Source organism: Homarus americanus, unplaced genomic scaffold, assembly GCF_018991925.1.
Source record: "Homarus americanus isolate GMGI-L3 unplaced genomic scaffold, GMGI_Hamer_2.0 scaffold25895, whole genome shotgun sequence".
Lineage (NCBI taxonomy): Eukaryota > Metazoa > Arthropoda > Malacostraca > Decapoda > Nephropidae > Homarus > Homarus americanus.
In genome coordinates this window covers 102916-115000 of record NW_024747404.1, presented here as the reverse complement: position 1 = coordinate 115000, position 12085 = coordinate 102916, and the positions used below count along the sequence as shown (strand labels likewise).

The 12085-nt window shown below is 42.1% G+C and overlaps 1 protein-coding gene across 1 annotated transcript in view; it reads left to right on the top strand.

Moving 5' to 3' along the window:
• Positions 1-8793, top strand: part of LOC121879598 (neural-cadherin-like) — a 48330-nt gene extending 39537 nt beyond the window's left edge. Inside the window, exon 6 of the mRNA XM_042386266.1 lies at positions 8696-8793. Within this exon, the coding sequence (XP_042242200.1) occupies positions 8696-8723 (28 nt within the window). The 3' untranslated portion in view covers positions 8724-8793. The remainder of the gene's footprint in view (positions 1-8695) is intronic.
• The last annotated feature ends 3292 nt before the right edge of the window (positions 8794-12085 follow it).

Here is a 12085-nt window from a genome sequence, read left to right as displayed (position 1 = left end):
AAATAAAACATTACACCGGAAACGCTTTTAACAATATTTCTACGACGTCCAGGATAATTTTACCAGAATGAAATTGGCAACAGTGTATTTAGTGAAGAGTCTCCCTCCTCCTCCCTCCTCCCCCATCCCTCCCCTTCCCTTCTCAACTTGTAATTACGAGAAAGAATTGTAATGTGAATGTGTTCTTTATCATCAATTAAAGAATATATTTTTTTACTTGTAGTTAAGATGTAGAGGTCAGATGTGACACTTTCAGCTGACACCAGAAAGAGGTTGTGGAGGCCTTTGAAAAGTGGTGTTATAGGCGAATGGTAAGAATAAACTAGACTGACAGAAAAACAAATGAAGAAGTACTAAGTTTTGCAAAAATTTCAAGAGAAATACTTGAAATGTATAGAAAAAAATGAGATACTTTAGTCAAATAATTAGGGATGAGGGAATAATAACATAAATATTAATGGGTAAAGTTGAGAGTAGGAGGACAGGGAACAGGGGACAGGGGGTCCAGGGGGGGCCAGAGGGTCCAGGGGGCCAGGGGGCAGAAGGGAGGTAGAGACTGAGATGGATGAATAAAATAAACAATAGGACCCCCAGAGAGATACAGCCTGAGAATGTTTAGAGGAGGACTGTGGTCAACAACCTCAGATGTAAGGACGATACTCTGATTGAAGAGGAAAAATCAAACATAACCTAACCAAACCAAACATAACCAAACATAACCAAACATAACCAAACATAACCTAACCAAACCTAACCAAACCTAACCAAACCTAACCAAACACAACCAAACATAACCAAACATAACCCAACCAAACCCAACCAAACCTAACCAAACCCAACCAAACCTAACCAAACCTAACCAAACCTAACCAAACATAACCAAACCAAACATAACCAAACATAAACCAAACATAACCAAATCAAACCAAACATAACCAAACATAACCAAACATAACCAAACCAAACCTAACCTAACCAAACATAACCAAACCTAACCAAACATAACCAAACCTAACCAAACATAACCAAACCTAACCAAACATAACCAAACCTAACCAAACATAACCAAACATAACCAAACCAAACCTAACTCAACCTAACCAAACCAAACCTAACCTAACCAATATGTGATTTACGTATTAAACCAACTCAGTACCAGCCTTGTGTCTCTCCTTCAATGAAAAATAATAATAACAATAATAAATAAATAAAGACATTAAATAAAATAATAGACCTACTTCCAGTGTGAATAACTCGGGGCCAAATTATTCATTGACAATTACAAAGGGAAAATTATTAATGAAAGAGCAATAACTAAAACAGTTCACTCCAGCGCATTCACAACTAATTTTACCTGATGAGTATGTGTAATTATGAGAGAGAGAGAGAGAGAGAGAGAGAGAGAGAGAGAGAGAGAGAGAGAGAGAGAGAAAAAAAAAGAAGAGAGAGGAGAGAAGAAGAGAGAGAGAAGAGAGAAGAGAGAGAAGGAAGAAGAGAGAGAGAGAGAGAGAGAGAGAAGAGGAGAAAGAGAGAGAAAGAGAGAAGAGAGAAGAGAGAGAAAAAGAGAGAGAAAAGAGAGAAGAGAGAGAGAGAGAGAGAGAGAGAGAGAGAGAGAGAGAGAGAGAGAGAGAGAGAGAGAGAGAGAGAGAGAGTAAACATTACTTCACCATAAGTTGACCACCAACAAGGTTAAAGTTGTGGAATAATAATCATAACAAAAATACAACTATAATAATATTTTAGAGTTGCAGTTCCCAGGTGATGGTTTAAACATCACCAGCCCTCACCACCAGCCTCACCACCAGCCCTCACCACCAGCCCTCACCACCAGACATACCGTACAACACCTCAAAAAAAAACCCATTTAATTGCCAAAGTTGTAAAGTTATAATGATAATAATAAGGCAGTAGGAGCAGATAAACGTACAGGGACAAGCAGGAAGCAGAGGCGAACACACACACACACACACACACACACACACACACACACACACACACACACACACACACACACACACACACACACACACAATACTCCTCTCATTTTCATTCATCTCTAAATATTTCCTTCCGACATAAGAGTTGAAATAGCATAATGAATATAAGCGTCAGCAGGATTAAAACAAGCAAGCAAGCAAACAGACATGGAAGAAATGAGGCAAATAAGCAGGCAAGAAAGCATTGACAAGCAAACAAGCAAGCAAGCAGGCAGACAAGGAGGGATTGGCAAGCAAGCAGGAATGGAAAGCAGAAGCGAACAAGCAAGCAAGAAAGCAAACAAGCAAGCAAACAAACAAGCAGGAAAGCAAGCGGGCAAGAAAAGAATCAGACAGGGAACAAACAGGCAACAAAAGAGGCAACAAGCAATCAAGCAGGCAAGAAGGAATTTGACAAGCAAGCAAGCAAGCAAGCAAGCAAGCAAGCAGGCCAGTACGCTAACTCAACATACAAAAAAGTTCGAGGTATAAAGTGCTCTATATTCCACGCCTTAAAGCATTACATTACCACCAAACCTCACATGCAATACCGTAATGGACACAAGCACCAGCAAGCAGCCAGGCACTCTCCACACATCTTGCAACATAAGGAGAAGTTAAAGCAACCTAAACAAGTGTAAACAAATAAGCAAGCAAGCACGGAATTTAAAATCACACACGTAAGGGGATATTTAAGTCAACACACGCTTCAATTTTCAAGATAAATTCGTATAAATATTCCAACGCGATAATAAGTTTAACATACAGCCATACACAACATCATGACGCATACACACTATTTTTGATACCTTTAATTTAGCTAAGTGTATCATGATTCACCCGTGTACATTAGTTGCCACTACAGGTATAAAAGCTGCATAATATTACCTGGCCAGAATCCTCTTCATAAGAACGCTCGGGACAGATTCCACTACCTGTAAGAATTTGAGAACCTGTTAATTCCGCGAAGTAATGGCTTATAAAATTCTGCTTTATACTTGTAGGTTGTTAGAATTTGAAAGACGTTTTAAATCTTGGACTTTTTTAAAAAATGAGAATTAATTTATCCCGGAGATTTTTTTTTCCGCGGCGGCAAAAATTCTGGACTGTTAATATTTAAGAATTTGTTTATCCTATGAAAGTTGATCATTTATCACACGAGTTATTTTAGGGACACACTGTGTTAAACCTCAGCCTTCACTAATCCTACAAGCGTTGAGTTACTACAGCGTTAGGTAGGGACTAACTAAACCTAAACCTAACCTAACCTAACCTAACCTATCCTATCCTAACCTGAAATAACCTAACCTAACCAAACCTCTGTCAACATCTGTAAAATCTCCTAACTGCTCGTTCATCACAGACCCACAACTGGTCGTTCATCAAGACTACCGTCCATAACTGGTCGTTCATCACAGACTACCGTACATAACTGGTCGTTCATCACAGACTACCGTACATAACTGGTCGTTCATCAAGACTACCGTCCATAACTGGTCGTTCATCACAGACTACCGTCCATAACTGGTCGTTCATCACAGACTACCGCATAACTGGTTCATCACAGACTACCGACATAACTCGTTCAACCATAATTGGTCGTTCATCACAGACTACCGTACATAACTGGTCGTTCATCACAGACTACCTAACTCGTTCAACAGACTACCGTCCATAACTGGTCGTTCATCACAGACTACCGTACATAACTGGTCGTTCATCACAGACTACCGTCCATAACTGGTCGTTCATCACAGACTACCGTCCATAACTGTCGTTCATCACAGACTACCGTTCATAACTGGTCGTTCATCACAGACTACCGTCCATAACTGGTCGTTCATCACAGACTACCGTTCATAACTGGTCGTTCATCACAGACTACCGTTCATAACTGGTCGTTCATCACAGACTACCGTCCATAACTGGTCGTTCATCACAGAGAAACATTAATATATCTGCAACATTATAGTGTCTCGTAGTTTTTATTACGGCGATACGTCATTAATTCACAAACAATCGACATAATTCTGAAAATTTTAATGATTGGCTGTGATAATGACACTTGACCTGAATATAAGTCAATGTTGACGAATATAAAGAATAATAAGAAAGTGAAACGTCATTCATCGCGAGTTACTGAACGCATGTCGGTGAACGTTGGAGTAAGATGGTCACTGTAGGCAGGCGGTCATAGAGAGGGAGACATTTACTCGTAAGAATAACAAAAAAATTAACACCTCACACCATTGACCTTCGTGGATGACCTCTGACCTGGATTACGGTCCGATTAACAACCAGGAACAATCAGCTGTGAAATTGTGCCAAATCGGCTCATAATTGTTGGCCTCAGTGGTGGAATGTGATGATTTTATGTTCAATGACTAATGTTAAACTGTTAAGTTGTTTGACTGTTAATGGTGTGTAGTGAGACGGTTGATTCTTGTAAATGAATAATAATAATAATAATAATAATAATAATAATAATAACAATAACAATAATAATAATAATAATAATAATAATAATAATAATAATAATAATAATAATAATATAATAATAATAATAATAATAATAATAATAATAAGTAATAACAACAACAACAACAAAATATCATCAAACCCCACACCATAACTCAGGACACTACACCTCCTCGTAACCATCTCGCTAACTATCTCGCTAACCATCTCGCTAATCATCCCAGCAAAACAGTCAGTAGCCCCCCTGCAGTAAGAGTGGCAACACATCTTTATTTCAAACAACCAACTTTCCTTCACTCTGCCTTCCAGCATAATCTCGTCCGTTGTGATGGGTTAGCGAGACGTTTACGAGAGGCATTATGGTTAGAAATTACTTTCTTTTTTTTCTTTCTTTTGTAATTGCTTCATTTTGCCACGATGGATATGAAATAAAAAATAATAATTTCTTTACCTGGTGATGTTGTAAGCTGTTGGTATGGTAGGGAGGTGCGTGAGGTGTGGTGTGGGTGGAGATAAAAATGGGTGTAAAATGACTGAAACTGGGTGTATGCGGACTGAAATTGGGTGGAAGATGAAACTGGGTGTAAAGATTGAAACTGGGTGGAAAAGGACTGAAAATGGGTGTAAATGGACTAAAATTGGGTGGAAAAGGGCTGAAACTGGGTGGAAGATGAAACTGGGTGTAAAGATGAAACTGGAAGAAGAAAGAATGAAACTGGGTGGAAAGGGACTGAATAGCACTGAATATGATTAAAAAGGTTAGGTTAGGTTAGGTTAGGTTAGGTTAGGTTAGGTTAGGTTAGGTTAGGTTAGGTTAGGTTAGGTTAGGACTTTAAAACTATGCAGAAAAAGGCAGCGAAGGGCTCAAGACGCTACACAACATTGAAGAGGAGAGAAGGTGAGAGACATCTGAAGGAGCTTTAGAGATGGTGAAAATGCTCAGGTGAAAGGAGTGAAGAGACGGGGTCAGGTATATGTAATTAAGGTGAATATAATGTCGGGTTAATTGGAGGGTCAGTGTGGTGCTGGAGACAGGTAAGGTGGAGAGGTAATGCTGTCTGTCTGTCTGTCTAATCTGTCTGTCTGCATGTCTGTCTATCTATCTATCTATCTATCTATCTATCTGTCTGTCTGTCTGTATATCTATCTATCTGTCTGTCTGTGTCTGCCTGTCTATCTAGCTATCTTTCTATCTATCTATCCGAAAGACAGATAGACAGACAGACTATGAGACAGAGATAAAACAAAGAAATTGGCTGAAAGAAACAGACATTCAGAGAGTTAGCAGACGTGAAAAAATACAGACAGACAGACAGACAGACAGACAGACAGCAGACAGACAGACAGACAGACAGACAGACAAGCACAGACAGACAGACAGACAGACAGACAGACAGACAGACAGACACAGACAGACAGACATAGAACGTATTAAGAAAACAAAAATTATATTAATATATCTACACTCTACATACCAGTTCGACAGGGGAGCCATTTATATCTATTAACTCGTATGTAAATCAGGTGGACTGGCTGGTTCTCGATGTCTCACTCATTAACAAACTGCTATTAATTAAATGTTCATAATCAAACAACTAACTTAAATATCTCGTATGATTTGTCGATCTATTTCAAACACCAAAGTTTTTTTTTCATTATATTTTCGTATTTTGTAAATTTGTAAAAAATATCTGTATGGATATGTAAATTGATTTTCTTATGTTAATATTTAAGTAATATTTCCGCTTCTCTCAACAATATGTAAATACACCAATGGAATTTACATTACGGTTAATAACATGTAAATAAATATGTAAATGAAATACACTCCTTTAAACATAGTACCTGTATCTTAATATGTAAAAGGATTTAGGCTCCTCTCTATATATGTGTAAATATGTACTGTATTAAGTAACTGGTGTATATTATGTATTAACATCATCTAATACATCAACTGTGTGATGAAAATATATAACAATGAATATTTATATCACGTCCCGGAGCAGGAAGAACACAACACCGGCAGAGGACACACCTGCTGAAGGGGACACACCTGGCTGAAGGGGACACACCTGGCTGAAGGGGGACACACCTGGCTGAAGGGGACACACACCTGGCTGAAGGGGGACACATCTGGCTGAAGGGGACACACCTGGCTGAAGGGGACACACCTGGCTGAAGGGGACACATCTGGCTGAAGGGGGACAACCTGGCTGAAGGGACACACCTGGCTGAAGGGGACACACCTGGCTGAAGGGGGACACACTGGCTGGAGGACACACCTGGCTGAAGGGGACACACCTGGCTGAAGGGGGACACACCTGGCTGAGGGACACACACCTGGCTGAGGACACACCTGGCTGGGGACACCTCTGAAGGGACACACCTGGCTGAAGGGGACACACCTGGCTGAAGGGGACACACCTGGCTGAGGGACACACCTGGCTGAGGGGACACACCTGGCTGAAGGCACACACACCTGGCTGAAGGGACACACCTGGCTGAAGGGACACACCTGGCTGAAGGACACACCTGGCTGAGGGACACACCTGGCTGAAGGGGACACACCTGGCTGAGGACACACACCTCAGATAAAGATGAGAATAACAGGAAAATGGGAAAAGATAATTGGAAAATGAGAACACACACACACACACACACACACACACACACACACACACACACACACACACACACACACACACACACACACACGTCAGGTGATCACCCGGCGTTGATATATTAATGTTAGTCAGGTCCATGTTGGTTGCCACACCAACAAGCTTCCTAAACTCATTATAGATCAAGCTTTCATTTTAAGCTTTTCACCTCACCAATAAGCTTGATATTTCTCAGTTATTTATTATTTTTTTCACATTTCATATCAAGAGTTTTGTTCTTCGACTCGGCTTAATTTTCAGCATACATAATATTCTAATAATTATATTTTACTGAGGCCATTTAATATTACCTAAGACACTGGAACTCTTTTATTGTCTGTAATAATTAAAAGCAAGCCCATTATAGTATTGGAGAGAAGAAAACAGCTTTTTGATCAATTCTATTTGAGAACGACTACTAATACTGTCTCTGTGGTGATGGTAAGACTCAACACTTTCTTAATATATTCTGTTAGTTACTACCAGGTACGACCTAGTACGACCTCTGTAGAGTTAGTTACTACCAGGTACGACCCAGTACGACCTCTGTAGAGTTAGTTACTACCAGCTACGACTTGCCTTTTATACGACCTCTGTAGTCTTAGCTTAAACCATCATAATACAACAAACACCGACAGATATATATAAATCCTCTCTCTCTCTCTCTCCTCTCCTCTCTCTCTCTCTCTCTCTCTCACAGAAACCCCTTGGATTCGAAACTTATCATCGTGAATCAGGCAACGAACCCGAATCACTTAAAGATTCGTTCAACAAACTTTTCTCCTAACATATCAAGTGATAACACATCTAAAAGAGGCTCACTGAAACTGCCTCACAATGATGGCGGCCAAGATAGCGTCAAAATAGCACAGAGACTCGACCAGAGCTAAAGGCGTTCTCTTATCTCCAAAGGGTACGGGAAGTTAACATAGGTGGACGCGAGTTAGGCAATCCGGGGCTAACTTGGGGCTGGTTAGACTCTTGTTGTAGTGTGCATAGGGAGGGAGGCCTCTCCCTCTCTCTCTCTCTCTCTCTCTCTCTCTCTCTCTCTCTCTCTCTTCAGCATTACCAGAACCAAAGACCCAATTTCCCGGTAACCTGTGTTGTTGTTTTTTTTTTCCCCCTGGAGGTCACTTGGGTCCAGAGCCATCAGTGGTCTGGCTCGGTCGGTCATTTGGTCTCATAGTGACTTTTGTTGGTCGGAGATGAGAGACAGAACTGGACTCTTAGATGATGGCATTTTTGGTGGGGCATTCAAGGTGTGGTGTGTAGTGTAGTGTAGTGTAATGTAGTGTAGTGTGTGGTGTAGTGTGGTGTGGTGTGGTGTGGTGTAGTGTAGTGTAGTGTAAGGTGAGGGGGGGAGGCATAGAAGAACATGCTCTCCAGAAGTGTCTCAGAGGTGAAAGTCCCTCATAAAAAAAAAAACATTTCGCCAATATTTTGTTTTATGGTACAACACACACACACACACACACACACACACACACACACACACACACACACACACACACATTACCTATCCTAACAACAGACACAAGCCCATTAACCTAACCTAACCTAACCTAACCTCTCGCACTACAGGTATGAGCTACAGGTTCGCCGCCAGTGACCGTGTGTGGGGCAGAAGGTGTCCCAGCCAACGTGACGGTAGCGGTCAAGGTCTAACCTCTGAGGCCCTCACCACCCGCCATCACCCTCACGCCCGCCCACCTCACCAGGGGTTGGACGCCCACGGTATTACTGGATATTCTTTTGTGTTTTTGTGTTATTATGAGTATTGTTATTTTTGTGGGTATTACTATTATTATTATTATTATTATTAGTAGTAGTAGTAGTAGTAGTAGTAGTAGTAATTAGTAGTATTAGTAGTAGTAGTAGTAGTAGTATTAGTAGTAGTAGTAGTAGTAGTAGTAGTAGTAGTAGTATTATTAGTATTAGTAGTATTAGTAGTAGTAGTAGTAGTAGTAAGTAGTAGTAGTAGTAGTAGTAATAATTAGTAAGAGATGATATCAGGCAGCAGCAGGAACCTACAAGTGTGTGAGCCACCAGGCTGGTGGGGAGGCGGCCATTCACGCCATGAGATTGATATTTGAGCAGCGTGATTGTGAGGCCGTTCTTCTGGTGGATGCTTCAAACGCATTCAACATACTTACCCGAGGCTGCACTGCACAACATCAAGATCAAGTGTCAGCTTTGATGTATGTTGAAAATTCGTATAGGAATCCTTCAGACCTCTACATAGTAAACAACAAAACCAGAGGTGATACCATCTTACAGTCAACTGAGGAACAACACAGGGGGACGTTGCAATGGCAATGTGCAATTGGCCTATCAGTGCTCCAACAAAAAATAAAATTTAGAAACAACTGGGTCAAACAAGTGGCATATGCTGACCTCACAGGAGCAGGAAAAGTGGAGGACATCAAAAAGTGGTGGGACCTGGCAACATCGCGAGGTCCACATATAGGGTACCACCCTAACGCCAGCAAATCCTTCTCATCGTGAAGCCAGATCATTATGATCGGGCTGTGGAGGTTTTCGGCAAGTGAGGATAAAATAACTAAGGTAAAATAACTAAGGACGGCCAAAGACGCCCATCTTGGCGCAGTAATTGGAACTACGGACTTCCAATTTGGTGCAGGAAAAGTGAATGGTGGTTGGCAGAATCAATATTATCAATTTTCCTTTTGATTTTGCAGCATTCACACATGGAGTCAGCATCGTTTGGAACTACCTGATGCGTACCATCGAGATCCATTCTCCTCCACCTTGGAAGAAGCAGTATTGTCAAGTTCATTCCCAAACTAATTGGCTACCACGACTTAACCCTAGCAGAAGGCACTTCCACCAAGACGCTGGGAGGGATGGGACTATAATCCAGAGATTGCTGACTCTGAACGCATCAAATTCACTTAAGCTCACGGCAGCCCCTCACTGACCATAATCGCCCCAGAATGCAACAGGGAAGTGGACACCAGCAAGTTAATAATAAAAGATCCGTAGGTCCATTACAACAGATCGGCAGAACTGCCAAAATGACATATTGCAGCAACTATTGCTGGGGTTCCCAAAGGTGACCAAAAAAAGTGGCTATAAGCGCAGGAGGTGGGCGCCTCGAACTGGCTAACTACGTTGCCGATGGGGCAAATGGTTTCAGCCTTAACAAACAGAAATTTACAGATGCCATTGCTCTAGGTACGGTTGGCCAGTAGAGGTTTGCCCTCCCAATGTGTGTGTGGCTATTCTATGATGGCAAATCCGCCGCCATGGTTTTGCAAGAAAAGCTTCATATGCGCAGGGCATGACCCGAGGTAAGGGATATACCGCTGCCATGTTGAAGGGAAATCTGTCAGGACGTCGTTAGAACCGACCCTCCTTCCACTGGATACAACGAGATCTTCCAGCACAGGACTTCAAGCATCTAGCAAGCCGATGTGGTCAGTGCTCGAGATTCTGGGCGGGACAGCTGACCTTCGACATCAGGATTTTGATCCCATGGCCGTTTGACCACCGTAACCTGGCTCTCGATGCTGCATAAGAGGAACGAGAACTGACAAGAAGGGGCATATGGGAGAATTCCAAAATGTTGATCAAGGCAGCTTCACTCCTCTATGTTCACAACCTCTGGTGGGATCGTTGTTGATGTTTTCTCGCCAGACTCGCGGAATGATCTCCGAACGACAGCAACCCAGAAGTTATGTCACAGCTGGGTAGGATGTCGACTGTCATCTCTCTCCTTCGGTCGGCTGCTCTCTGCCTCAGAACAGGCTTCTGCCCTACTCCGACAACTGCTGCAGATATCGACTATGAGGCTACAGTCACTGAATGCGCATAGATCTGCGGCACTCAACTAATTCTTACAGATAGGATAGTTTCTTATGTATTGGGATATTTAATATTAAGGTAATAAATGGTGGCAGCGAATTGTGGCTATTGGGGGGCTGAGGTACGTTTAAAAAAAAAAAAAAAAAAAAAAAAAAAAAGTAGTAGTAGTAGTAGTGGTAGTAGTAGTAGTATTGTTAGTAGTAGTAATTAGTGGTAGTAGTAGTAGTAGTAGTATTAGTAGTAGTAGTAGTAGTAGTAGGTGGTAAGGATGATGTCATGAGGGCAGCAGCAGGAACCTACAAGTGTGCTAGCCACCAGGCTGTGGTGGGGAGGCGGCCATTCACGCCATGAGATTGATATTTGTGAGCAGGCAGCGTGATTGTGAGGCCGTTCCTCCTGGTGGATGCTTCAAACGCATTCCAGCATAGCAACAAGGCTGCACTGCACAACATCAAGATCAAGTGTCAAGCTTTGCGGTATATTTGAAAAATTCGTATAGAGATCCTTCAGACCTCTACGCAGTAAACAACAAGGCTCAGAGGTGATGCCATCTTACAGTCAACTGAAGACAACACAGGGGGACCCCGTTGCAATGGCAATGTATGCAATTGGCCCATCAGTGCTCCAACAAGAAATGGAAATTTGGAAACAACTGGGGGTCAAACAAGTGGCATATGCTGATGACCTTACAGGAGCAGGAAAGTGGAGTGCATCAAAAGTGGTGGGACTTGGTAACATCGCGAGGTCGTAAGTGCCACCCAAACATAGCAAGTCAACCTTCCTCATCGTGAAGCCCAGAACATTATGAATGGGCATTGGGTTTGGCAGAGTGGTCAAAATAACTAAGGACGGCCAAGACATCTAGGCACAGTAATTGCTTTTCTGGACTTCAAGACCGATGCACGTGGCAGGAAAGGTGAATGAGTGGGTTAGTGAAATCCAAGCTCTGTCTGAGATTGCTAACACAGTACCATTTGCTGCTGCATTGCCATCAGGTCAGCATCGTTGGGAACTACACGATGCGCACTATCTGATACCGGACCCTCCTCCACCCCTGGAAAAGCTGTCAATGTCGGTTCATTGGAAATTAGTGAAACACCTGACGCTGTGAAAGAGCACTTCTTGCACTTCACCAATACTGGATAG